We start from the raw sequence: 18751 nt of genomic DNA on the forward strand, positions 1-18751 counted from the left end.
TCAAGAAATTAAATACATCATGTATTTAATTTCTTGGTCTAAAATCATTTGATTCAAAATCCTGTTTATTATATATATATAATATGATTATATTATTTAGCTAATCACTTGAGTGATGACGTGCAAGGTTCAAGCTATTGACAAATAGTACGCTCGGTACAATAAGTAGCCGCGGCCGACGAGAAATACAGACTACAATTCTTTATCCTGAGAATGACAAAGAGTTGTTTTGTAAGTCATTATATATTTTTATTCAGATAAAAATAATTTATACGAGAATTATTTATATTGAGGATTTCAATAAGTGCATACAAATCAAAATTAAAAATAGCTACTGAACCAGTCATAGCCTGAAGAATGCTAGCAGCATTTCCCCTTGAATCACAAATCCGATTATCTGTGCTAAATACGAACCAGCCTTCCTGTTACCAGTTGACTTAATAGAGACGTGTTATATGTCTTAAGGATTTTTTTTACTATTAATTCAGGTCCAAGTGTTACAAGTGCAAATGACAAATAGTTTGAAATTAGAGACGAACGTTTGTGCTATTTGTTTGCTTAAGCATTTTTCATTACGGCCAATGCGTTATTATGTCGCAAAAAGACCTAGGGACCCAGGATCTGTTTATTGGATTCTTACCTTCAATACGATAAAATCTGCCTATATATTATCATTAAATCTGTCTACATATTAATCATTATAATACATATAATATGGCTACATCTATTAGTAATTAAATGCCAAACTGCATTCATATAATTTATGTGGCTCATTACACGTCATACATGCGTCATTCAAATATATTTTTACTAATAAATGAAGCGTAAGTGCTTATAATATTATTAGTTAAACTGCAATTTAACTCACATTATTTATTGATATATGTCATGCATTCCTTGATAAATAACGTACGTGAAACCGAATTTAGGGTAATCATAATAATATTATTTATGGAGAAACATGTAAAGAGATCGTAATTCAGATTAATTTATATATATATGTGTGTGTGTGTGTGTGTAATATGTATAGTTTTTTTGCCTGCCTCGCTGGTCCAGTGGCTAGAAAAAGCCGCAGATTCCAAGTTCCTAGGTTCACATCCCGGGTTGAGCGGTTAAAAAAGTTGTTGGTTTTCTTTGTCGAATTTCTCATTAGCAAAAATCTCATCTATCGCATATTATATCGCAGGACTCGAACCCGCATTAAGCGCCGCGACCATATGCTGTGTCAATTAAGTGAGAGTATCTTCAGATTAACTTTTTCTTAGTTTTTGTTAAAAAATTTCGATACAATCCATTACTTTTTAACTATTAATATGAAATGTTTTCAATTGCAATTACTTTTCTCTTGATGGTAGGACTTTGTGAAACTCCAGACACCCACACCCGCCTTGGGTAGGTATCACCGACTCATCATCTATTCTAGCGCCAACCTCTGCCGTTGCAGGGTGAATTAGTCAGTGGAACTACAGGCACGATGAACATAACACATTAGTTTCTCCGGTCGGTGGCCCTTTACTTTGTAAAGATATTTAACATCCATCCATATCCATCCATCTGCTCATCATAGGGAAACAAAGAATAATAAATAAAAACAAAAACTACAAACCTTCGCCCGCGTGCTCACGCTAGCTCAGGTTTGAACTCACAATCTTCGGATATGACTCGCGTCTACTAACCACTGCGCCTTCTCAGCGCGATTTTACAAGTTTATATAATATTTTGATAAGATTTAATACAATATTTTTATATCTCGCAGGCTCAGGACAATTCGTTCCATCCTTTTTTATATGTGTATTGTTTAAAATCGGTAAATAAGAGCTGGTGCGTCTTTAATGTTTAGTTAGTGTTGATCAAACCTCGCCCATAGCAAGATGTGGTTGAGGTTGATATTTTGTGTTTGCCTACCATTAGTTACCGGTAGGGGATTCCATTGCTACTGGAATAATAAAAATCCATACACATATTTTGGAAGTAAAACCCCTTATGAGGCTGTTAGGGGTGACTTTAGGGACGTTCCGCCCATGAAAGGTAAGATGTTAATAAATAAATAGCCATATTCCCTATTATATGCTATTTTAAAGCCGTTGGTTCTGTGCCCGAACTCTTTCTGGTCGAGTCGAATTTGCCGTCCCATCCAGCCAGCCAGGATTATTAGAGTAATAGGTTGCACCTGTGTTTGAGCACCAAATTAAATTATACAAAGACACACTCAACCCGACAAGGAATCTCTTCCTGATGACACTTTCAAATATTCAGAGAAGAATTAATCAAGAAGATAGAAAGAAATCACGTACAAACTCATAAAAAACTTAAAATTTTCCAATAAAAATACTCATACAAACAAATATGACTAACCTAACCAACTTCGCTCACTATGGTCATTTTTAACGCAAAATAGCCAACTGTGCTGAAGATATAGCGCGCAAGTGTCATTACGAAAATAATGACACAGGAAACACACTCCCAATTATGCTTTCATAAAAAAAAACATACACATTGCACATACAGATGAAACAAAACTGAGCTGCCAAACATTAGAACGATTATGGAAAAAAAATTATAATGTTCGAAGGAATACAAATGTACAATAAGTTACCCGATGTAATTGTAAATACTGAAAATTTTCCTATGTTTAAGACACCTTAGTAAAAATGTAAAAAATAGATTTTACCTTTATCTGTTTTAAGTTTCTAACTATTTATTTTACTGTATTCGAGAAACTATTTTAAAAGTAATTATTATTAAATTGTAATTTATTATTTTAAGTGAATTTTTGTATATGAGAAATAAATATATTTAAAGCGAAGCGTGCGCATATGTATGTGCAATACAAATGTACTCTCATCCAATGGCATTCCGACAGAGGCGCAGGACCAAAGCTTTTAACACAAGACAAACGGGTTTAAACACTACCAGCTTCCGTAATTCGGACTACTCTCTGAGCTACTGAGAATATCTTAACTGAAAAACCCATTTTTTTAGTGGGCCGACCCGGAGTTTGAACGCAAAATCTCGAAATCTACAGCCTTGCTCTCTACCAGATCTAGACATAGATCTAGGCTACACGAAAGAGACAATAAACAAAATGGATACACACACACGTATATAGGAAAGATAATTTAAACAGTAGAAATCACGAGAAAAATCTTGCCCACTATTTTCATTTTTTAATGATATTTAAATAGTATCTTTAGACACACATAATTGCTGTATTTCATCTTAAATCTATTTCCTGCATTGAATAGGACCTTGGATGAATAAGTCATTAAAATAATCAAATCAATTAGTTGCGCTTTTTTATAATCAATGTAAATATAACGTGATAACGAACTGTATCGATCTAGATGAGCAATTAGCTATCGAATTAAAATAATTACATAAATTTATTTACAATAACCCGGATATTACATAAATGAACTTGATTGTAAATAGTCATGCACGCAATTTGATTATTTGATGACGCTGATTATGTTAAGGGTTTGGTAAGGTTGGTGGTAGAGCTTTGTCCAAGCCCGTCTGGGTAAATACCTACCGCTAAACAACTATTCATAGCATTGTTGTGTTCCAATGTAACTACAGGTACAAGGGACATAACTTGTTCGTTCCCAAGGTTGGCGACGCATTGGTTATGTTTCTTACAGTGCCAATGTCTATGGGCAGTGGTGGTCGCCCGTCCACAGGTACCGTTTGCTCGTCCGCTTTCTAATAATATAAAAAAAGGTTTAATCAATAGAGAAAAACTAACCCAAAAGTAATTAAATGTCGAATCCCAAAAAAGCATCTGATTTATTTTATTTATCTGATATACACTTAGTTGGAGATGAAAGCTAATAATTGCAATACTACATATATATAAATATATAAAAAAACTGTTTCAGGCTGTGAACCGGTTAACGTGTGGTTTATTACAAGGCATGGAACTCGACATCCGAGCCCAATGGATGCTGCCGCAATGAAAGAGGCATCCGCTCTTAAATATGAGATTATAAAGAGCTATAAGAAAGGTAGAGGAGAAATGTGCGCGCAGGTAAATAGAAAAAGTCAATTTTAAATACGAGTAATATATGTATATAAGTATATGTAATTATTACACTTGATTGCTGAGAAGGCGAGAGTGGTAAAAATACGTAAATCTTAACCGGTGATTGCAAGTTCATTCCCAAGAAAGCACCACTGAATTTTCTTGAGCTTCGTAACACATATTGTTCTATTGAAAACATTCTGATGGAACCTGCATGTGGTGGATGAAAATCTGCCACTAATGTCCACCAATCCACATTGAAGCAATGTGGTAAATTAAGCCTTAAACCCTTTTCAGGCTTTCACGCTTTTACTTAAAAATCTATTAATTAACAACCGTAACAGCCTGTGAATGCCCCGCTGCTGGACTAAGGCCTCCTCTTTTTGAAGAGAAAGCTTAGAGCTTATTCCACCACGCTGCTCTAATGCGGGTTGGTAGAATTCACATGTGGCAGAATTTCAGTGAAATTCGACACATGCAGGTTTCCTCACGATGTTTTCCTTCACCGTCAAACAAGAGATAAATTATAATAACAAATTTAGCACATGAAAATTCAGCGGTGCTTGCCCGGGTTTGAACCCACGATCATCGGTTAAGATTCATGCGTTCTTCCCACTATGCCATCTTGGCTTTTTTATTAATTAACAAAATCACGTTTATATTACAAAAAATCTTGTAGGTTTTTAATTTAAAAGAGATTTGTTTTAGGACATCTCAGATCTTCAAAACTGGAAGTGGACTAACTTAGATGACAATCCTTCAATACTTACACAAGAAGGCTTCGATGAATTGCTGGCATTTGGCCAGAGATTTCGAGAGAAATTTTCTTCTTTCTTAGATAATCTGAACCAATCCCGTATCAGATCGACGGATGAAAAACGAACACGTAAAAGTGCTAAAGGATTTATTAAAGGATTAAAAGATATCGGCGCAAATGTAGTTGTCGATGATCCGATACGAGAAGATGCTGTAGCTAGGGTAGCTATTCTCTTAGTCCTTACTTTTAACATGGTGTACTTATTATCATGTATTATATATACGTAATTCCATTTTGAATTATCAATATCTCAAGTTCCATTGTCTAAAAGCATTACAAGTAAAATATATTACCTATAATAGTGATAATTATTACAAGAATACTAATAAATAATAATAATGTTCTCCAGACCGATTTCGGACACGGCGGCCAATCTCAAAGAGATTAGCCAACTACGCAGGAGATATTATAGTGCACAAGTGTGTGCGCAAACACAGGTGCACTCTCTATTCCCTAACTCTCATAATCCGATGGGACGGCAATCCGACACGACCGAAACGAGTTCAGGCGCAGGACCAACGGCTTTACGTGCTTTCCGAGGCACGGGAGTGTACACACTTCCAACTTCCAGACTCCGGGCTGTTACTGAGAATTTTCTGACAGAAAAACCCAATAACTTTTTATTGGCCCGACCTGGGAATTGAACCCAGGACCACCGGATCTGCGGCCTTACATCAAGCCACTAGACCAACGAGACAGTCAAGAATACTAGAATACTAAGAATACAAATATTTATATTATGTTTAGTTTGTAATATCTCATTAGCGATAATTATGATTAATGCACTGATATTCAATCAATAATCACCGTAAAATGCATTAGATTCGGATCATTAATATTCATTCGATTCGCTTCATCTTGTAGCTTTTATTTTTTTTTCTCTTCTTTATTCAAATAAGATGACTTTCATAACTAAACACGGGCTTGACCTGCGGTGCTGTATTGTAAAAATATCGTTACCCGTGACGTTTTATAAGCAAACGGGATAAAATCCTCAGTGAAGACGAAACGGGTAGCTAATACGCCTTAAAGCTATTTAAGTATTATTACGGTTGCTTTGTTATGATTAGAAATACACAATGTTTTATGATAATGTATTGCTTATAAAACATTGCGTAATGCATTAAATATATTAATCGATGTTATCGTCAAATGGGTTATTATCAGCAACTTTTAGATAATAAACTTTTATTCACAGCCATACAGATTTTGTAAGAAACGAGGAGGTGAAGTCATAAACAGCACACAAGCCTCTGAAGAAATCAGTCGTTATCAGGAAGCTCCTGAATTCAAAGAGGTATAAGTATAAGTAGCAATACTTTTAAAGTCCAAAATTCAAACTTATTCTTATTGTAAATATGATAAAATTTTCATCATCATCCTTTTCTCGTCTGGTCAACCTCTCAAATGGCATGCCACTAAGCTTGACCTTCCCCCCTCTATTTTCATACGCATTTTTATAATACTTGTGGCCAATTATAATTCATCCAGTGTGCGGTGGTAAAGAAAAAGATCACACAGGTTTCCTTTAAATGTCGAATGAAATTCTGCCACATGTAACCAATCCACATTGGAGCAGCTTGGTGTAATGAGCTAAACACCTTCTCTTTAAGAGAAGAGGGCTTAGACCCGCAGCGGATAATTCACACTTTACTCTTTTTACTTTATATTGCAAATATTATTTGGCATAAAGCCCGTTTAATCTACTGATGTGAATATTTTTGTGTAGTTACAACAAAACGTACAAAAAAGGATAGGTATTGATCATGAATTACATCCTCGAACTATTATGGGTTTCTACGACCTTTGCCGCTTTTACCGAGCGTATTCAATTGTCAAGAGAAGTCCCTGGTGTGCACTATTTACTGACAATGACCTGCAAATTCTGGAGTATGTTGAAGACATACGGCATTATTTTAGGTAAGTCTATTTAAAATAACCCACTTGTATTATTTAACAAATATTTAATATAAATATAGATAAAAGTGTTGTTGCAAAATTATATCATAATATCTCTTCGGAAATTCAATAACTAATTGTCTTTATGTACGAGTTAGAAATTTTCAAACAGCTATGTAAAAAATTAATATAATTAATTGTAAAAAATATACGACCTAAACAAAGGCGAACAAATTTTTCGAAATCAATTTTTAAAAGTAAAGATCGAACGCTTCAGCTTCTAATCTATTAATTAATCCTCTTCAAGAAATGGTTACGGACACCCCATGAATCGTCTACTCGGAGCATCTGGTCTCAAAGACCTCTACGAAAAGTTTGAGGCAACAGTATCTAGTGGTTACAAGTCATTCATCGGTTACTTCTCCCACGACACCATGTTAGATATGATCTACACCGCCATGGGACTTTACTACGATTATCCAGAAATTTCTGGTTTCGAGAGGATCAGAAATAGGAAATGGCGAACTAGTTTCTTGACACCGTTTGTGGCTAATTTTGTCGCAGTCTTACATAGGTGAGTAATGTACGTGTGACGTGTGACGTGTCATCGCGTTCATGATGCTTCATATAAATTAGATTTACATGCAATTCCAGTTATTTTAGATCCTCAGTTAAAATTGGGTGATATGAATTTTATTTCGTAGAAATTATTTCATGTTGTTTCGAAAATATTTTTAAAAGTACTTTAGTTTAAGGCTTTGCGCAAGTCCTTATTGGAAAGTATCACCAACTCATTCATATTCTATCGAAAAACGACAAACACAGCTTGTTTTTGTGTTCCCGTTTAAAGATTGAGTGAGCCAGTGTAACTACAGGCACAGGGAACATAACATCTTAGTCCCCGAGGTTGGTGGCGGATTGACGATGTAAGGGGTTAATAGTCTATTGTCGATAGTTACCACTTATGTTCATTTATCACTTATTCTAAATGAATAAAAAAGCTAATTTTAATATATATTTTTTGGTAGGTATACTTATTATGTTTTGCTTCAATACATATAGTATATTGTATTATATATTTTTAATAGATTTGTTAAAATATTTACTAAAACAATTAAAACTACTTATATTTCTATATTCTCGTATTTTAATTTCAGAAGATAACAATTTAAATAAGCGGTCTTTTAAGCAATTAGTGTATGATTAATGTTCGTTATGTTTAAATTTAGTAGCCAATGATCTCGTGGTGACATCTACAAGATTTATTACATCCAGTCATTTTATAATTGCTATGATTGATATTTTAAATATGAAATCGAATCTATTTTTATTCACATTCCACACACAACACGTGTCTGAAACAGTTGACATGTGATTGACATTTATTTCATTACGCCTAATCGTATCTATTATTAAAGTTAATGCTTTTCTTTAGGAATTCAAATAAAAATAATTTAAGAGTACATTTCAAGATCAAATTGTGTGCAACGATGCATAACGTTTGCGTGACACGTTTTGACACTGGAAGTTTTAGTCATTGGTCATAGTTATAGACGTATGATATTATAATATAGTAAAACTTTGTACGGTTTAAATGATAGATGAGTAAGTGCACAATACAGATCACATAGGTGACGGCGCTTTGATCCAGTCCATTGGTATTACTACATATATTTTTGCCACCTGTTGGTAAGTGGTCACCAACGTCCGTAGATACTGGCACTGTAAGAAATGTTTACCATCGCTTACATCGCCAATGCGCCACCAACCTTGGGAACTAAGATGTTATATCCCATGTGCCTGTAATTACACTGGCTAACTCACCCTACAAACCAGATCACAACAGTACCAAGTACTACTGTTTTGCGGTAGAATATCTGATGATTGCGTGTTACCTACCCAGATGAGTTCGCACAAAGCCCTACCACCAGTATATAATAAAGTTAAGCTCCTTAGCCGAGTCTGTCTATTTATTTGTTCATTTGATTTCGATTATTTTAATGCTGTGAATGTCCCTTGAAATGGGTATTAAAAACTTGATTTATAAAACAATAATTATTACTTTATTTAATTATAAATTAACGATTTACAGATGTACAAAAATGTCAACCTACAAGTATAGGATACAGTTCTTTGTGAATGAAAAGGAGGTTCACATTTGTGGCAATCGAGTTTGCGGTTGGAACGACTTCAGAGAGAAATTTGAACAATTTTCCAATGCCAGTATTGATTTCTGTGATGAATCGACAACATTATATTACGTGTGATAAGCATAAGTAAATAAGTATATCCGTTTTGCTAACGTTACTTACCGAGGACACTAAACGTTTCGCTAACGTTACTTACCTGGGAGAAATACCGTAGCTTCCGTTATCCTTAACGCGTCGAAATCACTTATCAATAGGTGACCACAACACGAAACGTGGATTTACCGAAAAATATCAATCACTCCTCGGCAAGTAACGTTAGTTTAACGAAATAGTTAATATTTATACTATAAACACCTGTGTATTGATTTATTAATATTATTAACAATTAATTTATTGAAAATGAAACAATTTGGTCCTTTTTATAGTTAACATTGCGTTTTTCTGCGTTGTTTTCTTTCTTATTATTGTATACATTTAATATAATTTAGTTAATTTGCGTTATTATATACAGCTTATTATAAACGTAAATTGACTTAACAGAATTATCATTAATTACGTCATAGGATATATTTTGGAATTACGACGTACATAGTTTTTTGGAAGTCATATAGATACTATAAATACCTATACAATAGAATGATTATAATTATAATTTATATGATAAGCAAAGTCGGTAATAGTAGTAAGAGACTCACGATCGAAATATTAAAGCCACCATTTGTGATCGGATTATATAAATACTCTTTATTCAAGCAGAATTCAAAATTAGCGTTTGTGAAGATCTTGAACCGATCCACGAACTGCTTCCACGTACAACCTTCTTCTGGACAGAGGTGAGCAGGCTTTTCATTTATTAGGAATTGTACACGGTACATGTCATCCCCTTGTTCCTGGCACCTGAAATAACAGCATATTCAATTATCAACTATCAAACAAATAACAAATATTTCTGGCATAGATATTATACATTTTATAGATTTGCAAAATATATCTTGTTTAATAAGCTAAGAAGTCTGCGAAGATTTTTAATAAAGAGGGCGCCACGATCACTTAGATAATAGATGAATTTTCATAATAACGTAATCTCCTCTCTGACACATAAATTTAACTTGCCAAGTATTATGGACGCAATTCCTAAAGACGAAAATTCCAATTCACCTGTGACGTCATATTTTACATGTATATATCTATGAAATATAATTCATACGTTATTTATTCTTTACATACTTTTGTGAGTGAAACATAAAATGCTATAAAAATATAAAGTTAATATGTTGATGCTTTAAATGCTTATTTTGTATTTATAATTTATCTCGAGCTTGGTCGACGATTCTGTCACATATGTATCCAATCGCATTGGAGCTTAAATAAAAACAAAACCTCATCAAAAGAAAAGACGTTTTTCCAGCTGGGGGATATATAAATCGCAACTGCCTTTATCAAATTTAATTATAAATATTTTATACATACTTGAATAAAACCGCTATTAAATTAGTCGAAAACGCGGCGATTTCACTTGTTCTCCACAACCTATTTGCATTTCTGTAAGACCCATGAAGCGGTTCCGTGTCTTTATATAATCCAAGAGCACTAATCACCATTTCAAACATGGTATCGTGTGTGAAATATGATACAATATTTTTTCCTCTATTCAAAGTTGCATTTTCAAAGTTTTCATATAAATCCTTTAAAGCAGAAGTACCCAAGTTGGCGTTGACCTGTTGACAATATTAGGAATATAATAAAACGTGTTGGAACTATACTCTAGCTGTTCTCCTAGACACCTGCCCGTAATCATAAATCCTACAATGTATAATAAACTAGATCGCAGGTATTTTTACCAAATTACTTTATTTAATATAAATTATGTTTGTCTTATTGTTGCGTATTTCAATTAGTTTTATTATGGCATTTAGTTTATTGATATAATTTGATCGATTATTTTTTAGAAAATTTAATCACGTTTGTTAGCTATTACTAGTGTTGTTGTATATTGTACTGTTTTCAATTAAATTGAGCTATATAGGTATTGATGACGTAATTTATTATTTGGATGCATAATATTTATTGATTTGATGATTTGATTTACTTGAATTTTTTCTATGTCAAAATAAACATTTTTTTTCTATATTCTCGTGGGTACGAGCTATATTATTTAGCATTTATTTATTAAATGACATAAAATGATCTCATCACGAAATGAAACACGTAGTTTCGCAGTCAATATCGATTAACATCATGGCACCAGTTAGGCTTAAACTGTATTTGTAATTGAAACCAATACTTTAGTATACATATAATACAAAACGTTTGGAAGAAGTCAAGGGAAAAAAGGTGTGAGTGAGACGTAAATCTGACCAATAGATTGTGCATCTCTCTCACTCTTAGAACTGTTGAAGTGATTCGTAGGTGAGTACAGTAAATATCTTTGTTTAATATAACAATAAAACCTTATTTGCAATAATTATGAGTTATTATTTAAATATATTATCCAAAATATCTTTTTACATAATACTTTGCACAGTCGTTCACACTTGCCTGAAGTTTCTGACTTAATACCGTCCTAGCACATTAGGCGACAATTGAGCCATATAGAATAATAATAATAATAATAATATCCTAGGACATTTTTCACACACGGCCATCTGATCCCAAATTAAGCTTGTACAGAGCTTGTGCTATGGAAACCAGACAACTGATATACTACATATACTACTTTTTCTTTTGTAAATACATACTTATATAGATAATTACACCCAGACTCAGGACAAACAGACATTTTCATGCACACAAATATCTGTTCTGGGTGGGAATCGAACCCACAACCCACTTCGGCGTGAAAGGCAAGCATCCACCAACCACGCCAACCGGCTCGTCAATAATTGTGGACAAAAAAAATTAAAGAGTTTTTGGATGTGTTGGTGATTTTGGATGAATGTTTGAGGAAATAAATATTCATATTTTGATATAAAAAAGGAACTTAAAGTACATATTGTAAGAAGTTTTAAGTTACCTCTGACCCATATCCATTCCTGTAGTAATGTCGCACATCGTCTCTATACTCCATCACTTCTAGATCCTCATTAGTAAAGAATGAACACCAAGGAGATCGAAGATTAGGAGACCAAGAACGGTGGAAGCGACATAGCTCATATAAATTGTACGTATCTGCAACCGTCACTTGATACTTAATGCCCAAGTGTTTCCGAACTCTCTCAGTAACCTGCATAAAATGGTGTAATTTGTTAGTAAATTAATAAAGACTTTTTTTATATTACATATTTTCATAATAGAATCGGAATTTTTATTATAAACACGAACGAAATGTAAATATTATCTCGGAGCGAAAAGTATTATCGTTCCATGATACATAAACGCCAATCAACTTTGCAATATAAATATTAAACATACAATAAATAAAACAGAATGTTTTCAAATAGTTCGTTGTTTTCACAAATTAGTCATCGTTCAAAAGTATGACCTTCAAACTTGTATTCCTGCTTCGTCTGACTTAACCAATTCTTTATTGTCTACATACATATTTGATGCCATTTTTAATATATATAAGAACGGAAAACGAACAAATGCGCTACCTGATAGTAAATGGAAACTTTCGGCAATACACTCTGGCAAAAGCAATATTAGTCATTTTTTACAACACAAACCCGCGCCCAAGTATGGGACCTAAGATGTTATTTCCTTTACCTCTGAAATAACAATGTGCTTTTCCAAAGGAAAGACATTGTTGAGATTAACTATTATAAGCCAAAATCCATAGATTCTTCCGACTTATTACTATTCATATATTTTTTTATTATACTCATTTGCTTACATATACTACGCATGCAATACGTACGTATACTTACAGCCAAAACTTCTGGACTGGAATCATAAAGGGCGAGTTGATTAACAAGCTTCTGACCTTTCTTCACCTCATTTTGATACTTTTTACAGCTCTCGTAGGGCTGTAAATAATTTATTTTACAGTTTTATAAAGTATCCTTCTACTGAGCTAAGGCCTTCTCTCCTGAGGATCATAAATGCATTAACATTTATTGACAGATATGACACTTCCTAAAAACTACTTTTAGTAGATGACTTAACTTACGCGTATAACATTATCTTGTTCCCAAGGCTCATCAATACTGGTAGTCAGGTTAGCTCCGGTTCCAAATGTCAATCCATGAACGAAGGCAATTGCACTAGTAGTAGTTCTCTGCTCGTTTGTTGGTCTGAAGTAGAACTTATCAGGAGTGCCCGATAGGAGTGTTTCGAACTTCTCCCTTACCCTTTTCCCTAAATCAAAAATCTCTTCATAGCCAATACCTGTGAGGTAGTTTGGTAATGTATCCAATGTTGAATTCCATGACCAGTGTAGCAGATCCTCGATATCCTATTATAAATAAAGACTTGTTATCTGAGCAATTATCAATTAGACTGACTCTTCAGTTTAATGGCTAGCTCATAAGCCATTAGTCCGTAGTTTTGACTGTTAACCACTATTTTTAAAAATGGAATTTGACGTAAGTTACGTTGTTGTTTCTTGAAATGTTACTTTTTGAAAATGTAATAATGGTATAAAAAGGATGTGTGTGAGGAAATGTAACAGTTTCCATAGACATTGGCGTATTAAGAAATGTTAAGCTTTACATTTAAAATTAAAATATAATGTCCATTGTGGCCGAAGTTGTTCACTCACCCTTCAAACCGGAATATAATAATGGTGTTAGAATATCATGTGATTGGGTGGTATAAACCCAAACGGACTTGCACATATCCCTACCGCCACGTAAATGAAATGGGTTGGAAAAATCTTAATTATTCTGTATAAGTATACAGGTGCGAAACAGGAGACAATAATATATTTGACTTTTAAAAAAAATGAGAATCACCATTTGTAAATAGTGGCGGGTGAAGTAGCACATATGAAATACTTGTCACACGCCCATCAATACGCACACCAATTAAGAATCAGACAAACTTGAAATACACACAAATAATTACCTTATTGATAAGCTATCTCATGTGTTATAAAAGCAAACAAACTGCCACTAAGATTATTGTGATATCATGGCAGAGTAATTTTTTCAGCAGTGGATCATTTACATTTTTAATAATTCACAAAAACATTATATATTTTCTTTATGAAAAATACCATATGGATACAAAATAAGGTCAGTGATGTCAAGGTATAGGGCTTGTATATATTATAATCGCCGATGCGTTTGTGTACGATCGTATGACATCTGAACCTCTTGGCCTGTCACATTCAAACAATTAGTTTGTTTTAAAAAGACGATGCTTAATAGCTAAACTAAAATCTGATACGTAGGAAACTAGAGATGCAATGTTGCCAAGTAATTAACGTTTACTATATTTGTGGACAAAACATGAGGTTGAACTCATAATACAAAAATCTAGATCTAATAGGCGGCACTGTGGTCGAGTTACTGACACATATTTTTGTTCATATAATTACAGGAGTTTACGTTTGCTATTTGCTGTATAAAATATTAGGCATTAGAACGTCATCATTCGGCCCTATCTCATTTATTATAAGGTACTCAAGTACATAATTGCCTAACAAAATTTCCATAAATCTACTATTATGAAACCCATGGATTGTTATAATAATATTACTCTGTAGCAATTGTAATTCATCCCAATGTCCGTCTAAAAAAACACGTTCATAACAGGTATGCAATCGAAATGATGTAGCCTTGAAGTGGTGAATAATTTACGATAAAAATATTATTATAGATCATTTGACGTGGTCTCCAATATCATTATGTAAAGTTACAATAAAAGTAATAATTTAAGTTTTAAGCAAATAATAATACAATATTTATTTTATATCTATATTGCGCTGTTACAAGGTTATATTAACCGTTTATTTTTACTATTTTATTTTTTATTATTTATAGAATAGGTAGGCGGACGAGCAAATGATGGTAAGTAGTCACCAACGCCCATAGACATGGGAAGAAATGTTAACCATCGCTTACATCGCCAATGCGCCACCAACCTTGGGAACGAAAATGTTATGTCCCTTTTGCCTGTAATTACACTGGCTCACTCACTTCAAACAGGAACAACAATACCAAGTACTGCTGTTATGCGGTAGAATATCTGATGAGTGGGTGGTACCTACCCAAACGAGCTTGCACAAAGCCCTACCACTAAGGCAACTATAGTAACTGTGCACTAGCGCCTTAACCTTGGCTTCGCTTCAGAATAAATATCAATTCCCATAGCTCTTTCTTCAATAATGATGGATTTTCATACAAAATTGAATTTATCACAAACTTTAGGGATAAAATTTTAAACCTTCCTTATGCTGTGTTTTATATACATACATATAGTTATGATTAACTGACAGACGTCAGGATTGTCTCAACGGTCGGATTTTAATAGGTTTGACATAATGATAAGAACAATAATAAAAACCTGAAAACAATTTGTGAGATGAGTTCTGTTGTTTTCATATGCGATCAATATTTCATAGATAATTTTCTTCTGTAGTTCCTTAATTTCTTCGGTCACTTGCAAACTTGGGTTCCGGTTGCCGTGCCGGTGGAGTGACCACAAACTTATCGGTTGGCAATCTATAAAAAAAAGAATTTCATATCAATAAGTTCAAGTTTGATGAAAAGGTTACGAGCTTATAAGAAAAACCGTTTTCCTTCCAAACTAAGACTATTTTTTTAATTAATAATCTAAACAACTACTTTTTCTACTTTAATATAATAAACGAATGAGATATTTTAAATTTAAATAAAACAAAATATCATATATTGTTAATTCGATGACACTCGTTCAGTTCTCTTTTTTTATAAAAGCGCGGGAAAACTATATTTTTTACTGTATTACCAAACAATACCAACGACGTTCTGAAACCGATTATATTTTTATTAAATCAAATACAATATATAAATATGTTTATTAAATATATTAATTGAAGTACATAAATAAGTATTTCTACATACGAAAGGTTGTTAGTTCTGTTCATTTCATAATATTTAGCAGGTCCATAAATACACTGAACTGTGTATATTGAAACACAAAGACTAATTGAGAATTAATAACAGTGACAATGGTGGCAAGAGTTATTGATAAACATTAATAAGGTCTCAAACTCCGAGTTCAGCAACCCAATATCAGTCAAACATGAAATATATACAAGAACATTATTATTAGATTAAAAAAATAAATAAACAGGAAAGTTAAGACATTACATACAGCCAATAATAGACAAGAAAATTTCAATTATGTATCAAAAAAATTACCGTTTTTTAACCAAATATTTGTATTATTATTTCTTTGATATAAAATAAAATTAATACTTGAAATATAGTCCATTGTTATCAACCGTCATTAGCAATCTGCTAGCCAATTGCTCGATTCCGCGCTAATACCATTCCTTGGGATGGCTGTCAAAGAACTCTTGGACTGCAATTTCAACTTATGCAAAATTATCAAATATTTTCCCTTGAAGAAAATGGTCTATGGATCGAACGAAGTAGTTATCTGATGGTGCGAGGTCTGGACTATATGGTGGATGAGGCAGGAGTTCAAACCCATGAAGTTCTTCAAACTTTTCTTTGGTTCGACGGCAAGTGTGAGGACGAGCATTATCTTGTTGGAATAAAACTTCTTTTCGGTTAGGCAAAGCAGGATAACGTTATGATAATTTGGCGTGCAATTTATTCAGTTGTTCGCAGTAGAGTTCAGAATTCATAGAGCATCCATCAAGAACAAATTCGTGATGGATAACACATTCAAATGTCCAAAAAACGCAAAGCATGGGCTTTTATCAAAGTGTCCCCTTGTAGCAACCGTAAAAGCAGTTTGACCGCGACCTAGCCGTTGCTCACGGGTATTTGGATTTCGCCAGTAAGCCCACTTTTTGTCAGAGGTAATAATCTTCCGGTAAAATCTCATATCAGCAAGGTTTTTCAATAAATTTTCACAAATTGCTAACCTCTTAGCTGATTTCTGAGGAATAAATTAGTGAGGGACCATTCTACTGCTCCTTTTCACCTTCCTTATGGAGCTTAGATAGCGACTTGCAGTATTTTTCGACACACCACGCCCCCTGGCAAGTTCGCGAGTACTTGTAAACGGATTTAACTTAATAAGCTTTCTGCAGAACCTGATCAATATCCATTAATGGTCGAAACGTCGTATCTCCTCTGCTAAATTTTTCAACCCAACGCCCCACAGTGCACTGATCAAGGACACCTTCCCCTTCATATTTAATAATTTCACGAATTGCTTCAGTAGCTCTATATTTTTTTCCAGTAATGCCTAAAAATTACGAGAATTTCGAAGAAAACCAAAACAAGGCTTTTTTTTAAAGTCGAATAGGAATAAACAAGTTTAGAGAATGCTCTAAAAGGATTATTAAGTATTGGTAAGTATAAAATAGGATTAATATATTTACAGACTTAAATCTTAAATATGATAAAACGATCATTTTTTTTTGATACACCTCCATATTTAATTTTATTCTATTATATTTATTTTCAATCATAATATTAATTTAGTAATTGTCGATAATGTTATCGAGAATCGAACTCATAATCATAATCAGTTCCTCAGAGTGTCATCTTTGACCATAGACAAAGGCAAGTGTTGATACCACGTGAAAATTCAAAAAACAATGTATATTAAATCTGGAATTACAATATCTTATATATAAGAATAAAATAATATATAATACACAATTTTGAAATTTTATACGCACGAAAACGGCTCTAATAATATTTTGTATTTAGATAAGTTTAGCTTTTTACTCTTAAGTTAAATTTAATGTCCTCCAGACTGATTTCGGCCACGGCGGCCAATCTCAAGAGAGATTAGTCAACTACGCAGGAGATATTATAGTGCACAAGTGTGCGCGCAAACACAGGTGCACTCTCTATTCCCTAACTCTCATAATCCGATGGGACGGCAATCCGACACGACCGGAAAGAGTTCAGGCGCAGGACCAACGGCTTTACGTGCTTTCCGAGGCACGGGAGTGTACACACTTCCAAAAATTAAGTTTATCTATAGTTTAAAAAGGATTTGTTTACAAAGATTATAAACTTAGACTCTAAAAAACCTTTAAAAATGTACTTACTAGGCATGTTTTCATCTCTCAAGTCACCTCTAACACTTTCATAAGGCGTTTTAGAAGAAAACAATTGATAAGGACAACGGGCATTCCAATAGCAATCTTTACATGACACAAAACTATATATACTATAAATAGTTAACGATAATAAAACAATTTTTACAACCATATTGAAAACACTACTATTTTTAAACGTTAAACAATTCAAATACAGACGAAGCAGTTGTGTTTCAAAGTTTATATTGATTATAAAAACGGATGTAAGATAACACTTCAGATGCGTTCACATTGAAAAAAAACACATATGAACACAACCTTGCACAACGACACATAGCATCGTACTGTCCTTAGCTAATATCAATATCAATGCTATTGAGCGACACTATTGACTATTATGTACTGTGGATTGTAATTAACATAACACGTATATGTTTTATCAAATTGGAAACCTCGTTTTATAATTAAAACAATAATTATGTCTTGAAGTGAAGTCTACTGTTATAAACCGGTACGATACGACCAATTCATCAGGAATTTTAACACAGATGGATGCCGTTAGTTATGACGCACTTTTTATTTATTTTTTTATTATTATAAATATCTGACTAAGAAGCTGATTTAAAATATATAAACTATGTTATTAAACTTAAGCTATAAACATACATTTATACTTTAACAACTTATAGTATACTTATGTTCTAAGTCTATCATTTGTTTTAATAATTACTTGTACTAAAAATGTAAGT

General features: G+C 33.3%; 2 protein-coding genes across 2 annotated transcripts; one reads left to right on the top strand and one right to left on the bottom strand.

Annotated features, from left to right (window-relative positions):
- Positions 1-1833: 1833 nt before the first annotated feature.
- LOC126773824 (multiple inositol polyphosphate phosphatase 1-like) lies at positions 1834-9006 on the top strand. Its single transcript, XM_050495023.1, has 7 exons — positions 1834-2028; positions 3879-4027; positions 4730-4999; positions 6037-6135; positions 6568-6758; positions 7045-7311; positions 8830-9006. Exons 1-7 carry the CDS (start codon positions 1872-1874, stop codon positions 9002-9004), a joined length of 1308 nt encoding a protein of 435 aa, XP_050350980.1. The 5' UTR covers positions 1834-1871; the 3' UTR covers positions 9005-9006.
- On the bottom strand, positions 8778-18330 carry LOC126773816 (multiple inositol polyphosphate phosphatase 1-like). The gene is made up of 7 exons (XM_050495012.1): positions 18012-18330; positions 15335-15492; positions 12996-13280; positions 12754-12852; positions 11901-12110; positions 10358-10605; positions 8778-9784 (listed from the first exon to the last, which is right to left on the bottom strand). The coding sequence occupies exons 1-7, from the start codon at positions 18172-18174 to the stop codon at positions 9541-9543; spliced, it is 1407 nt and encodes a 468-aa protein (XP_050350969.1). The 5' UTR covers positions 18175-18330; the 3' UTR covers positions 8778-9540.
- Positions 18331-18751: the final 421 nt, after the last annotated feature.

This window comes from Nymphalis io, chromosome 15 (assembly GCF_905147045.1).
Source record: "Nymphalis io chromosome 15, ilAglIoxx1.1, whole genome shotgun sequence".
NCBI lineage: Eukaryota > Metazoa > Arthropoda > Insecta > Lepidoptera > Nymphalidae > Nymphalis > Nymphalis io.